The sequence below is a fragment of the Helicoverpa armigera genome, chromosome 9 (genome assembly GCF_030705265.1).
Source record: "Helicoverpa armigera isolate CAAS_96S chromosome 9, ASM3070526v1, whole genome shotgun sequence".
NCBI classification, from domain to species: Eukaryota; Metazoa; Arthropoda; class Insecta; order Lepidoptera; family Noctuidae; genus Helicoverpa; species Helicoverpa armigera.
Genome location: NC_087128.1, coordinates 1,366,225 through 1,381,744, shown reverse-complemented (window position 1 = coordinate 1,381,744; position 15,520 = coordinate 1,366,225). Strand labels below are relative to the sequence as shown.

The 15,520-nt window shown below is 43.6% G+C and overlaps 1 protein-coding gene across 8 annotated transcripts in view; it reads left to right on the top strand.

The window, feature by feature from the left end:
• Exn (Ephexin) overlaps positions 1 to 15,155 on the top strand; it is a 93,457-nt gene extending 78,302 nt beyond the window's left edge. For 5 of the 8 annotated variants that reach the window (XM_064036295.1, XM_064036294.1, XM_064036297.1 and 2 more), the window contains 7 exons: positions 2,087 to 2,213; positions 5,663 to 5,807; positions 7,437 to 7,623; positions 8,118 to 8,300; positions 8,585 to 8,789; positions 9,160 to 9,328; positions 9,583 to 9,800. In XM_064036295.1, coding sequence (XP_063892365.1) covers positions 2,087 to 2,213; positions 5,663 to 5,807; positions 7,437 to 7,623; positions 8,118 to 8,300; positions 8,585 to 8,789; positions 9,160 to 9,328; positions 9,583 to 9,741 — 1,175 coding nt within the window. In that variant the 3' untranslated portion in view covers positions 9,742 to 9,800. Of the gene's footprint in view, positions 1 to 2,086; positions 2,214 to 5,662; positions 5,808 to 7,436; positions 7,624 to 8,117; positions 8,301 to 8,584; positions 8,790 to 9,159; positions 9,329 to 9,582; positions 9,801 to 11,669; positions 11,820 to 12,488; positions 12,628 to 12,991; positions 13,194 to 13,662 lie in introns of those variants that run through there. The other 3 variants (XM_064036300.1, XM_064036299.1, XM_021329615.3) reach the window with 2 other exon arrangements.
• Positions 15,156 to 15,520: the final 365 nt, after the last annotated feature.

Below are 15,520 nucleotides of genomic sequence, written 5' to 3'. Positions count from 1 at the left end.
TGTTAATATTCTTTGTAGTAACACTTGGTTGGGGCTCGTAACACCATAACACATTCTCTAGAAAAAGCAGCACATACATATTATAAGTTAGCAAGGAAACAATTATTATCAATAAAAAATGTCTGCAACAATTAGTCTATCAACCACAGGTGTTTATTAGAAAACAGATATGTAGCTATAAAAGAAAGTTTATTCCGTTAACCGACAACGCCGAACAACACAATGTATGTCATCTCATGCTGAGAACTGTCTGGGCTCAAAAATAGCCAGAGTAACGTATTTATTTCTTCATGTCCTCCTTTTAGTCGAGTCCAACTCCTACAATATGGGATAGCTTACCTTCATTCTATAAAATACAAAATAATTGCTTCCTACTATCAAACTATTGAAGTAATTTACTCCAATAAAATCTGACAAAATCTCCTGCTAGCAGTGGGCATGTAATGACATATTCTTAGAAATCTGGGCCATTTTACATCATACATGATCATAATAAAACGCATTACGGCATTACATGTATAAAACATTATCTCGCAAACCGGTCTCCTGTGACCTCCCATATAGCAAAAACATGTACTGGATAATACTGTAATAACTAGTTATTACCAGTTTTGTATTATTATATTCCCAGCAAATTGCTCTGAAACCTTATCAATGTGTATGTAGGTATGTGGTTCCAATTTCAGTGACAAAGAGTTATCCTGGGTGGGACTCATTTGTGTAGGCTGTATGGTGTATTACCTTTGTGTGGAATATAAAGATGTTTAGCTATGGTGGTGACGCTAGCGACCTCTGCACACAATTGTTGTTGCTTTATACAATGCGCCCAGTCTGTTAGTCATCTGTGAGCGTCGACGCTAGGTCCTCGTGGTTTTGTAACAAACTCCCGCGTATTTTGTACGTCTTTTGTGATGTGTTGCACTGTGTGATGGGTCGTGAGTTCTATATTCTTCCACTGTTACAGCGTTACTATTGCATGACTGTTTTGTTATATAATTTAGGCATGTATATTGTATACTTACACGTATTACTATGAATACGTTGATTTTAACTTGGCATATCTGCCAGCCTACGCATATCATTGTCTGTTATAACATTTTGTATTGTTTAAGTTCCTCGTTCATAAATAATAATTAACATAAAACGTTTATCTTGTGTGATTGAGTGTACCAAGTTCATAACACAAGTTTTTGTTGCTAATTTTAATGTTTCTCTCCATTCATCTGCTACAGTTACAAAACCTATAAACTATGAAGCAGTTGCAATGAATGGGAAACAGGAAAAACAAGTGAACAACAATTGCTCATTAATTATTATATTTTTTTAATTCATGTTCATCATGTCCCTCACGATTGTATTTAATCACAGCTTGAGTACCCGCACGCTGCAGACTAAACAGCCGGAAAAATTATAGAAAATCTTTAATGTAATCAAATTTTTCAATCGATCTTTGACTAAATATCTGATCGTTATAATGTACGTTGTACCATCAATCTCCTTACTGATTTATGAGTTCAAACAAACTATCGGTCGACTAAAAGTTTGCAGTGTGTGAGAGCTCTTAGACAATAAAACGCAACGATTGCATGCAACCACTCATTATTGTGGTTACATGGTGGTGACGCAGATTTGTTGTACAGATGCTTAACTTCTACGTACCTATGTGTTAGATCACGCACACATGTACCTATATGTGTCATCTTAGTCGTCATAGTATTGGGGAACCACGGATGCTGACGTATACGGGGATGGTTTTCCTACGAAACTGTTTCATTTTAAACGGAACATTTGAGTATTTTTTTTATAGAGTTTTGAAAAACATGATGATTTTTTAATTGCTGACCATAACCTTTTTGCAAGAATATTGCTAACACCATGAAAGGGGGATAAAGATTATGAAATACCCACATTTGACACTCGTTGAAGTCAAGCATCTGTACAAACTATGTATAATAACTTAAAAAATTGCATTAGAAATGGCTTCAATAGTGATCAAAATCGCATTATTGAATTCGCTGTATTGAAGGCATATCTAATCCCATTATTTAAAAAAAATCATTATTCTAAAACAAAGATGTATGTGTAGAATTGAAGCGGCTGCTGCCGACGCTGTCGCGCAAGGACAAGAGCCCGCGCGCGCGCACCTCGTGGTACGCCGAGTGCGGCGCCGACACCACGCCCAGCTCGACGCCTAACACTTCCACTACTTCTTGGTAAGTGGTATTTTAGTAGTTTGAAGTTGTTGGCAAATGACTGTGCTTCCCTGAAGATGGTTATGTGTGTATTCGCTACCATGCCTATAGGCAAAGTGTATGATAAACAATCTCTGCATGCGTGAGGTGTCAAATGCCTAGCTTTGGAGAAGCAAAGTTATTTGACGATATGAGAGAGCAGCATTAAAATATTTACCACAAAATATGTACCTACTTAATGTATCTAATTATAGTGTCCTATGTTAAATTGAAGGGCTTGGCGTAAATTACCCGTGTTTAGGGAAATCCGTTATTACTATGACATCCCGTTTCATTCATCGAGTTCACTATTTTCCCGTGTCTTAGTAACTATTTATTACTTATAATACAGCGAATTTCCCTTTTTATTTTACACGAAGTTTAAGTAACTCTTGTAACTGCGAGACAGTTGAAAACTTCAAACCTGTTTGACTCGTTTTTCTCGAGACTTGGGCCCTAATTGAACAGTTATTGAATCAACCCTTTACTTAGCAGAATGCCACGGTGGAACTTGACATGGTTTAAAGAGAGAAAGGTTTATAATTGAACGTTGTGCGCAACTGGTTGTGACAGGGTTGCGTAGCGATATTTACGCTACAGTTACATTCGCGGTCCGTTTGCGTCTGCGCCGGTTGTTGGAGTTCAAGACAAAGGTCACCGGCGACACGCCGATCTCACTCTGTCCTACTTGCAGATATCCACGAAAGCTTGCTGCAATGCCATTGTTTGGGTGATAAGGTCGTCATGATTTTGGATATGATGGCCAGATAAAAAATATAGAGATAACTCGCTCTCTTTTTGCACCAAATGTAATTTGCTGTCATTGAAACCTGGACTAAAAGATGATCAAAGATATTTTGGATCTGAATCCAATCTGTAATAATTAGGGAATGTTAAGGATAAAGATGCCTGTTAAATATGAAGCAAAGCACCACGATTTTGTGATCTTTCAAAATATTTGATGCAGCCAGCATCAATTCAAGAATTTAATTTTCAATATAAACAAGTTTATAAAAACAACTTTTAAAAATCCTTCAGGCGCCTGAAGTTCAATATCATACGCCACATTATTTATTTTTAGTGAAATACGACCATATTTGAATTTAAAAAAAATCGGTAGCAAATTGAAGAAGTGACCCACAAAATAGTTAGAGGTTGGTCTCCAGCCACCTCGTTCCCAGACGTTAGTCAGTAGTGGCGCGAACGCATGACGTCGCCGTCGCCCATTTATCCACGAAACCGATGACTCACAAGCCAGTTTTCCGTACCACCGTTACCTGTGACCCGTGGCATGAGCGACAAGCGTGCAACATAAGTTCCGAACATCTGATCGAATTTCTTTGAACTCATAGGTAACTCAATTCCACAAACTTTATTTAAGAAATTATATACTTATACTTAGTCAATGGTTTTACATTTCTGTAGTAGCCACCTACAGAAACATTCATTATCACGAAACGCAAACATGATGAAAAAATAACGAATTGGCTAACGAAATCCTGATAATAAGTTATTGACCCAATAAGCACTCTGTTCAAATCAGCTTTTTTTTCTTTGGTTGTTTGATTTACACGACTTCTAAAATCAATTACATAAATCAGCTTTGATTTGATAACTAGGAAATCTGTTACTGAAATCAAGGGACTGCTTTTCAAATACTGACTCGCTCGTCACTTATCTTTTGGGGTGTCTCGTAACTTTAACTCTGCCATTATGCGCACGCTCAGAAGGACGTTGGTGGGATTTGAATCGAATCCGTTGCCTCGCTTTGAGCGCGCAAATATTTATTTACTTGTATTTATTTTATTTTCTACGGTACCTAATTGTTCTGTGGTCTCATAAAAGTGATAGTGGAATAAGGAAAACTCAATAAGAAATTGTGGTTTTTAGTTTTTAGAAATTGTGTTCAGTTTCAAGAACATGTGTGTCTGTTTATTGGTGTCATGTGTTATTGTTGTTGTGCCTAGCTATTGAGACAAAAGGACAAAAATTAAGGTAAAAAATGTGTTTTTAAGAAAATACTTTTTGCGGTAGTAACTCAGTGCACCCACATGGTAACAACAATTAACGCCTACCTTCCATGCGTTTTGTTATTGAGATCAATGTCACCTTGTCATATTTTTTGGAATCTAATAATAAATGCGCAGATGAAAACAATCACTCGATTATTTACAATTTATCTTTGGTAGGTAACTTTGTTCATGTGTTCAAGTACCTGTAGGTACTTAATATGCTTTAACGAGAGAAGATCAAAGTGCATCAGTCCCATCACGTTATTTCTTACATCATCGTAAGCCAGGTAGGTGCTAACTAACCTACACATTAGGATATTCGTCATATTTGATTAGCTCTCATTACTTATGATTTGTTCCGCGAACAACATGATTATCTATTTATACTTCATGCTAACGTCCGGTGATAAACATTATAAAAAATCCAAGCTAGGTATATACATATGTAGTTGTCGGTATTTTGAAATAGGATATGGAGAAAGGAAATAGTTTTCTGTGTTTACGCAGAAATCTTTCTAGCGATACTTCGAAAATCCAGCCTTGTTGCACTTATGTTCGGAACCTGCATGGTATTAAAGGGATTTTTCCTTCTAAGACAGTTTATAAGGTCCTATGGTGACCTTACTCCTGATCATCCTCATCATAAACTAACGATACTGTACTGTAGATGTGCATCAAACCAAAAATTTCCTAATTTATGGTTACTACCTAACCATTCAATGCCAACACGGGCGAATGAGTAAGCTTTGTTTTGATATGTTATACTGACTGATATATTAGTCAATTTAGTATGTACTTCAAGTACGTATAATATAAGTCCAAGGTTTGCAATGACGACAATGTTCATGCATAAAGACCTTGTAGTTAAGGATTTTTCTCACACTATATTTGCCTACTGCATGGCATTATCATTTATCATAAGTGCCATCAGTTTCCTTATAGCAATACCGTAAACGCCTTGTGTTGCTGATGTTAAATACTTAGTGGGGTGTTATTAAAAGTTATTATATGTAGGTAGGTATGTGATATGAATTCTTGGAATTTAAAAACTGTATGAAAATATTTCTATAACACTGAGTTTAAAAGTTTATTATCTCTCACGTTTTGATAACTGTCCTGTTCATCGATACCCAAATTAATTGTAGGTGATAAACCAGCTTGAACGACATACATTTTTACAATATTTGGAGCTACCATAAAAGAAATCATCCATCTAAAATCAAAATGCATTTATTGAAAATGAGTTCAAAAACAGCACTTTGCGAACATGAAATACTTATTACATGAAACAGTCTCCTAAAACGCACCCCCTCAGCACTTCTATAACGGTTTTTGCAGGAACCATCTAGAAGTCACAACAGATATGAGAAGATTTCTATGTAACTACAATCAACTAACACCGCCATTCTTTGCCAACAGGTACGCAGAAGCAGGGTTATACCAGGCGGGGAACATCTCGTCTTCATCAGGTGCGTCGTCAGGGTCGCACCCGGCCAGCCCGCTGCCCCACTCGCTGTTCACCCACGAACCGCTGTACCAGTTCTACAACGCAGCTAAAGTTGAGGTCAGTTGGATAATGTGTTACGTGAACTTTTTGGTCACACTCCTTTCAAAAATGTCAATGGAATTTTCCGTTTTCGTTGTTTTGTTCGGTTGTTATTTTAGAAGGATTTATCTGCTACGGTCGTTAGTCATCCAAATTAACGGGCGTTTAGTAGTAGGTACCTATAGGTACATAGTTTAAATTAACGTTTAGTAATATTGAATAAACAAAACATTCCTTGCTACGTCATAGTCATCTATTATCTAAAACTTGTGCATAAGTAGACCTAAAACGTCGGTAAACAACCTCAACCACAACTTAAAGCCATATCGCTTTATGTTTGAAAAAATAACTTTCTGTTCCCATCAGTTCTGGAACAATTAGAAAGAAAGACTTGCACAGACCTCCATCATTACCAGTCGTAAACAGTTCTTATCTCACGAAACTTCACGGAAGGCTCCACGAGAAATGGGTAACGAGTTCGATAAGCTGTCTTTAGCGTAGATAATCTTTACAACACCTTTTACTACCATTATAAGTAGTAAAATTACTCCATTCTCATTAGTACGTCGCGCCAGGTGGGTTCCCCTTTAATTAGATGTCTCCTTCTGTCATTACCTGACGGCTTTTTGCTAAAGGTGGTGATGCAAACTCACTGATACTTAGGGTTGTCATCATTGTCTAGTGGAATGCGTTTAAGTTCTATTGTTTTGGCACATGATAATGGTACAATATAAATCATTTTGCCTTGCGTTTAGCAACGAAACAATTTATATTTTTCAATAAGTACAATTTATTCATGAGATAAGTCGCCAGATAAGTCTAAATCACTTGATCATTACTGTACTGATGATACAGGAGATCAGTTTATTAGCAGACAAATAACAACAATTTAGAGCATCGCAAACAAAAATGTTTACTCGCGTGTCTACTCAAACCTCGCAAATTCACAACACTTACGTATGTATAAGGAAATAAACAATTTAATTACGCTGATCCCGCGTGTGTCCAATTTTAGAGTCGGTGTGTAAACGATCGGCGCTAATTCCTCTAATTGCTGGTAATTTGTGCTGACCTCTGGCGAACAGACTAGACTTTGACTTGTATGACCTAACTGGGAACAGCGGTGCACATTGTTATCGGTCATCGGACTTAACAACAATACTTTTCTAAATAACACCTTATTTTAAACTAACTTTAGATGACTTGTTAACTTGTTTTGAGAGTGTCGATGTAGAAGTGCGCCACAAAATATACATCTTCGCTTGATGTAATCGTAAGAAGACAATCACAATAGCTGGAATTCTTGATAACTGTTCAGTAAACAATGATAAACAGTAGCTTGTGTCATTTGCAGCTTGTGCTCGAAATAATGGCAGCTATTGTCTTTGTTCAGACATTTATAAATCTCTCCATTGCTTACCAACTGGCTACAATTCCAGTTGCCTTGCTGCATACGTGCCCTACAATAGGTAATAGCTGCTCGTATTAAAAGTTAATAAATATAATCTCATAAATAAAGAATACATGAAGAGAAGACATCATAATTTCAAACAAGCCGTGATGGAATATCGCCTCAAGAAATGCGGAGGCCTGACAATTGACTATTTATTCAAGTTAAGAAAAGCAACACGGTATTCCTCTTTGCAGTCGGTGTGCCGTGAGACCGGGGACTCTGACTCGGACGCTTACGAGGCAGGGTCTCAGCGCAGCGCCAACACTTCAGCCAGCGAGTCTGCGCCATCGCGACCTTCGGCAATGGCGCTGGTGGCGCCGCGCGGCCCCTCGCGCACTCTGTGGTGCGAGGTGCCGGAGGTCCTCAATTCTGCTGTGCTTAGTAAGTACAATATTTGTGTTTTGGATATTGAAGTCAAAGCCACATATACCTAAGTGTTAAATTAACTTCATTGTGTTGTGTAGACGAGGCTTATTAGTGTACGTCTGCGTTAGCCTCCTTGATCTTGAACCTTGTAAAAGGTGAACTCTCTGTTTATGAATTATGTTTTTTCAATTGCTTTTAAAATACAATACATAATTAGAATCAATAAAATAAAATAAATGAATTGAAAATAATTAAAAAAATAAATTAATGTTTAAAGTGACTTTATTCACAGAATGCTTTACAGATCAATTCGTTATTGTGTATTTTGTCGTAAAAAAGGGATTTCCCTTTTTTACGGGTTAGCGCAAAAAAATACCACCTTCTAAACTATATACATAAAATATAACTTCGCTACACTTTTATTTAACGCAACTAAATAACCTAAAGATCACATAAAAATGAAATTATGCTATCATTGTCCCCATTTACAAATGTTGATCTTCGTCCAGGTTCCCTAGCCCCCGCACAGAAGCGTCTTCAGGAAGCGAAGTTCGAGCTCCTGACATCAGAGGCGTCGTACCTGAACTCGCTGAACGTGCTGGAGGCGAACTTCATCGCGCACCCCGCCTTCCGTGACCCTCATATCATGCCGCGAAATGACTGGGAGACACTCTTCGCTACTATACTACCTGGTGAGCGGAGACTTAAGTTTCTTTTCTGATATTAATTTATCCTTTGCACTCCCTTTTGTCTTACTCCCTCGCCTTCCTATTCCTGTCCTCTTCTCAATTTTATTTTGAGTCGGCGATATGTTTTCCACTGACACTCCTCTCTGTCAGTCGTCATACTTACACTCGCTTCTCTCAAATGTTTCATGTTTCAGATTCCATCTTTTTTTTTCTCGGTCCTCTCCCTCTCCACTTTCATCAAAAGTTTAGGTATCATTTCACCAAATTAGTGTCAATGTTGTTTCCAGTTCGTAAATGCTCGCAGCTGTTGATGAACGAGTTGGAGAAGTGCTGGCAGGACAACATCCTGCTGCAAGGCATCTGCGACATCGTGCGACAACACGCGGAGCAGCACTTCAGCGTCTACGTCAAGTACTGCGAGAATCAGGCGCTCATGGTCAAAGCGCTGCAGCGGCTGCAAACCAAACCTGCCTTCGCGAATGCGCTTAAAAAGTGAGTACATATTGATTAACCTAAGTGAGGATATATTGGGTTTCCTTTCTCACGTTTAAAAAATGCGTAAAAGTTTAATATCTGAGTTTCTTCTATTTAAATTATTACCAACTGTACATGAGCCTATCCACAGCATTCTTTACCAGAAAGCTTAGTCCCTTTAGCAAATAATACATATATTAAATAAGAATGGAATAGAATATTTCTTACTGTTTTGTATCGCTAATATACATACCTATTAGATAAGAAAGGTATAGAAGTTTTGTATCGCATATAAACAATGTCTTCGTCAACATTTTATAAGAAGATTATCATTAGGACTTTGACTACTGAGCACACACAACTAACTTAAAATAATTTATTCCCTCAGACTAGAAAGCCACCCGTCATGCCAGTCCCTCTCCCTGCACTCGTTCCTGATGCTGCCGATGCAGCGCGTGACGCGGCTGCCGCTGCTGATGGACGCCGTGCTCAAGAACCTCAACAGCGAAGACCTGGAGTACCACGCCTGCGCCAGGGCACTCGTCACGCTTAATAACGTGAGTAGAGTGTGCTTGCTGGGAGTTAGGGTATAGGAAGGGACATGGATGGGTATTAGACGGTTCATTGTGAGGGAATAGGGGGTCTTTTGATGTTGGCCATATTTTGGGGTCAGAGTTTTGCTGCGGTCTGCGTCATTGACGTCGTGCTGTAGTGTCCTCCGCATTGGATTGCTTGCTTTTGAATGTTGACGATTTACGTGTGGTTCTTTTTGGAGGGCAATAAAATTGATCCTCTATGATGTTGTCTACAGTACGTGTCCCAGTGCAACGAGGGTGCGCGGAACACAGAGCGAATAGAGGAGATGTGGCGCCTCTGCCGCAGCATCGAGTTCCCCGCGCACGTGCGCCAGCCGCCCGCGCTCGGGCCCGCCTGCTCGCGCCGCGACCGCCGGTCAGTATACACACTATAGTTGTGCCAGAGGTGTGGCGCCTCTGCCGCAGCATCGAGTTCCCCGCGCACGTGCGCCAGCCGCCCGCGCTCGGGCCCGCCTGCTCGCGCCGCGACCGCCGGTCAGTATACACACTATAGTTGTGCCAGAGGTGTGGCGCCTCTGCCGCAGCATCGAGTTCCCGCGCACGTGCGCCAGCCGCCGCGCTCGGGCCCGCCTGCTCGCGCCGCGACCGCCGGTCAGTATACACACTATAGTTGTGCCAGAGGTGTGGCGCCTCTGCCGCAGCATCGAGTTCCCCGCGCACGTGCGCCAGCCGCCTGCGCTCGGCCCGCCTGCTCGCGCCGCGACCGCCGGTCAGTATACACACTATAGTTGTGCCAGAGGTGTGGCGCCTCTGCCGCAGCATCGAGTTCCCGCGCACGTGCGCCAGCCGCCTGCGCTCGGCCCGCCTGCTCGCGCCGCGACCGCCGGTCAGTATACACACTATAGTTGTGCCAGAGGTGTGGCGCCTCTGCCGCAGCATCGAGTTCCCGCGCACGTGCGCCAGCCGCCGCGCTCGGGCCCGCCTGCTCGCGCCGCGACCGCCGGTCAGTATACACACTATAGTTGTGCCAGAGGTGTGGCGCCTCTGCCGCAGCATCGAGTTCCCGCGCACGTGCGCCAGCCGCCCGCGCTCGGGCCGCCTGCTCGCGCCGCGACCGCCGGTCAGTATACACACTATAGTTGTGCCAGAGGTGTGGCGCCTCTGCCGCAGCATCGAGTTCCCCGCGCACGTGCGCCAGCCGCGCTCGGGCCGCCTGCTCGCGCCGCGACCGCCGGTCAGTATACACACTATAGTTGTGCCAGAGGTGTGGCGCCTCTGCCGCAGCATCGAGTTCCCGCGCACGTGCGCCAGCCGCCCGCGCTCGGGCCCGCCTGCTCGCGCCGCGACCGCCGGTCAGTATACACACTATAGTTGTGCCAGAGGTGTGGCGCCTCTGCCGCAGCATCGAGTTCCCGCGCACGTGCGCCAGCCGCCCGCGCTCGGCCCGCCTGCTCGCGCCGCGACCGCCGGTCAGTATACACACTATAGTTGTGCCAGAGGTGTGGCGCCTCTGCCGCAGCATCGAGTTCCCGCGCACGTGCGCCAGCCGCCCGCGCTCGGGCCCGCCTGCTCGCGCCGCGACCGCCGGTCAGTATACACACTATAGTTGTGCCAGAGGTGTGGCGCCTCTGCCGCAGCATCGAGTTCCCGCGCACGTGCGCCAGCCGCCGCGCTCGGGCCTGCTCGCGCCGCGACCGCCGGTCAGTATACACACTATAGTTGTGCCAGAGGTGTGGCGCCTCTGCCGCAGCATCGAGTTCCCCGCGCACGTGCGCCAGCCGCCCGCGCTCGGGCCCGCCTGCTCGCGCCGCGACCGCCGGTCAGTATACACACTATAGTTGTGCCAGAGGTGTGGCGCCTCTGCCGCAGCATCGAGTCCCCGCGCACGTGCGCCAGCCGCCCGCGCTCGGCCCGCCTGCTCGCGCCGCGACCGCCGGTCATACACACTATAGTTGTGCCAGAGGTGTGGCGCCTCTGCCGCAGCATCGAGTTCCCCGCGCACGTGCGCCAGCCGCCCGCGCTCGGGCCCGCCTGCTCGCGCCGCGACCGCCGGTCAGTATACACACTATAGTTGTGCCAGAGGTGTGGCGCCTCTGCCGCAGCATCGAGTTCCCCGCGCACGTGCGCCAGCCGCCCGCGCTCGGGCCCGCCTGCTCGCGCCGCGACCGCCGGTCAGTATACACACTATAGTTGTGCCAGCCGACCCAATAAAAGTCGGTCAAATAAGTATCAATAAAGGAAATAGGTGTCATTAATTATGTCACGGAAACAACATCGTCACAAGCGGCCGCCACTGACCACACGATCAGTAACCACAGTGTATAAAAACTCATGAAAATAAAACCGACTGTTTTGTCCGTAGACCGGTCCGTTGGCTGGTGCGGTCGGGCGAGATGACGCAGCTGGTGTGGAAGTCCGACGAGCTGAAGCTCACGTTCGGCAAGAAGTTCCACAAGGTGCCGCTGCACCTGTTCCTGTTTAACGACCTGCTGGTCATCGCCAAGAAGAAGGGGTAAGTCATATACTGCCTTATATGCCTACTCCTCTTATAAACTTCCTTACTTACCACCTTTATGTAGTTTCCTTATACAGTCCCTAAAGAACTACATTTATTGATATATAGATAGATAGAATATTCTTTACTGTACACTAATAATAAACATAGGACATAACAAACGAGTAGTAGACGAGTAGGTACAATGGGCGGTCTTACCACTAAAACGTACCACGTCGAGGGGCGGGCTTTTCATTCCTTTGGCCTCCCCCATATTTGACGCGCGCGATCCTCGGGCGCGCGCGTCGCGTTTTGCTGCCCTGCGGCATGTGCGGCGCGCACGTCCTCCATGTGACTGACCGAAACAGTAGCGGGCGGCGGGGATAGCGGGCGAAGGGGTAACAACGCGACTCGATCGCCGCATGCGCGCTGCACATGCCGCAGGTCAGCAAAACGGGACGCTCGTTCACGTAACGCGCTCGCGACGCACGTGCCTGAGGATCGTGCACTCCAAATGTGGGGGAGGCCTTTGGCGCTAGGTGGCGCCCGTTCTTGTTGAGCGAAGAGCCCCTCGGCTCACTCGGTTCCGCCGTCGTCCGCTAGATGGCGTTGTTGGTAGCCTTATGTAATCCGCCTCAGCCGCTCGCAATGTGTTGTGTAGTAGTAACGTATAGTAATATTATCCAGCGAGGAGCAGTTCGTGTGCGTGGACCACTGCCCGCGCTCGCTGCTGGAGGTGTGCGCGAGCGACGCGGGCGCCGCCGCCGCCAAGCACGCGCTGCTCATCACGCTGCTCGAGAACCACGAGGGACGGACGCTAGAGATGGTATATATACGTGACGAACTTCCCGCCATTTGAAATGGGGATCTTGACCTAGAATAATAGGGGTTGAGCCAAACCCCCTGGTTTGAAACGCCAAACGGTGCCAATGTATGTTCTGTAAGCAAAGAATAACAGAAAGATTAAGGGTCCCTCTAAAGTGCAAGAGATTTGTCGTGGCCCTGGACTTAACGGAAGCGGCAATACAAACAAATCGACTTCAGTCAATCGAATCCAATCCTTCGATTTTCCCTGACTCCGATGAAGTTCAGGATGTCTTTGACCTGCCTTTTTCTCACGAGAACTTACCTTTTTTTAAACCCTAATCCTATAGCAACATTTGGTAATCATAATGACCTGTCCCCCTTAGCTGATGTCATGCCCGAGTGAGACGGAGTGGTCCCGCTGGGCGGAGGCGCTGCTGCCGCCGGCGGCGGGCGAGGGCGAGGCGGTGTACGCGGGGTGGGACTGCCCGCAGGTGTGCGCGCTGTACGCGTACGCGCCCGCGCAGCCCGACGAGCTGCCGCTCGCTGAGGGAGACGTCGTTAATGTCACCAGGAAGACTAGCGAAGGTAATAAAAAATAGTTTAAAAAAAAACTGGGAATTTGTGGAATGTGGATGCTGCTCCCGTAGATATCTGTTGATTGGATACATAAAGATAAAAGAAAATAATAAGCCCCATATAATAAGCGAAATGAATATTCCTCATAAAGAAAGCAAAAAAATGTATAGATAGAATTTTGTGAACAGCCGTTACGTGAGTTGTGTTGTCAAACATCGATTATTCCAAAGTTAGTTCCTATTTGAGTAATATATAAAATATAAATAAAATTAACTTAAAAACATCATTATTGTTATTAGTAATTATGATTATCTCCCTAGTCGATTAATTATTTTGATATCTTCCTAGTCGATTAATAGCCGGCTGTTTTCATATAAGGAGATTAGCCAACTTTGTAGGAACGTAGGACATATTTTAGAGCACAATTACCCTAGTATTTAAATTAGTAGTAATATTAATTTGTTAACTTTCTCCGCAGGCTGGTACTACGGCGAGCGCACCCGCGACGGCGAGGCGGGGTGGTTCCCCGGCGCCTACACCGCCGAGATCGCCTCCCCGCACGTGCGCGCGCGCAACCTGCGCCAGCGCTACCGCCTGCTCGCGCTCTCCGGCACCTACCTCGGACAGAAGAAGCGGAACATATAGCACATGCTAAGCAAACTGCGACTCACTAAACACAACCTATTTCAGCATTCCCTAGGAAATCAAAACTTAATAGCGACTAAAGAAATCTCCTCGCCGCGCAGAAACCGTTTTTACGTTATCGCGGAAAAAGTCCGAAGAGATATGGCCACTAACAAGTATGCCCAAAAATTTGTCATCAGCCGCCATTAAGTTTGACGGGAACTAACCCAGGGGATGACTCAAATAGACAGTTCAGCTAAAGGTGAAAAATAGTGCTATTGAGGTATAGACCTAATGACCAAGTGTTTAGACGACAAACGTCACAATAACGGTGCTTAATCTGCCCTCTATCGGCTGTTGTGTTACGCATTTACTGCACAGCTGCAAGTCACTGCTACGGGAAATGTAGTGATTATTTCGAGTGCGAGTGTTTCAATATCATCACATTAGAATCTCACGATTATCTTAGGAAATTGTTCTAAACTTCTTCCTTGTAATTAATAAAAAATTGAGTATTATAATTTTTTTTATGTTTGAAGACATGGTCCGTCCAGTCACTGCCTTATAGGGGTATAACTGTTATATCAGTATACAGGTATATCAGTTATGAACTATGTATAATATATCGGCTTCGGATCGAAGCGATCCGACACGGCCAGGTGCTCACTTGTGATAGTTCCGCTGTGTTGCCAGAACAAAAACATTCAACCTTTAACAACTCTTTTTAAATATACTATATTACACAAATATATTTCCGTTTTAACAATATTATATTTAAAGACAGTTTTATGAATAATAAAATGAATTTATCGATCAGTTATTAATAATTAGCGCTCTGCTTACGGTAGTTAAGTAATACGTAGATATATCAAGTGTACAGTTACGTATGAGATTCGCAGCAGTTTATTGTACAGTATAACATTGTAAGACATTTACTGATTAGGTTAAGTTATGTATCGTTAAATAACGCTTCACTTGCCCGCTGTATTCGAAAATTGCCTAGTCATAACTAGCGGATGAGTTGATCATGAAATTATCAAGTTATTTAGTCAACATTCCTTGGCTAGCACTAAGCTGGGATTACATTGGCTTATGGGCTAATTGAACAGGTTCACTCGTCGAACATTTGATAATATTCTTCAATATTTCATGTGTGACGTATCTCATAGGCAGCCAAGTCAATGTACTCTCCGGTTTAATCTCGCACCATATCATTAACAAGTAAAAGTTACGATTGTATTGTATGTACTTAAGTAAATTATTGTGTATATAGAATTAAGAATCAAATGTAACAAATCATGGATGTTATATATTTATGGTATGATAATAAATGTAATTACATAATTATTTATATTGTTTCATTTCCTTTTTTGGTAAACTAGAGCGACTTTTCCTTAGCAGTACCAAATACTTGCACGGAATGATACCTATAGGTAAATACAGTCTAATAAATAATATCAATACTGTATCATAAAGAAACCAAAAGATTTTTCGTTTGCTAAAAGCTCCAAAGCTACTAGATTAGGTACAATTTTTTTTTTCACTATTAAGAAACTGCACTACAATTATTTCCACGGGACGTGGATGAAACCACGGAAAACAGCTATTGTGAATGATTACTTATTTGGAACCCACATGTACCTACTTGGAGAAACTTGGTCGTTATCAATGCTCTACTTTCAGCAAAAGGATTTCTAGACGTCCTTCGCGAT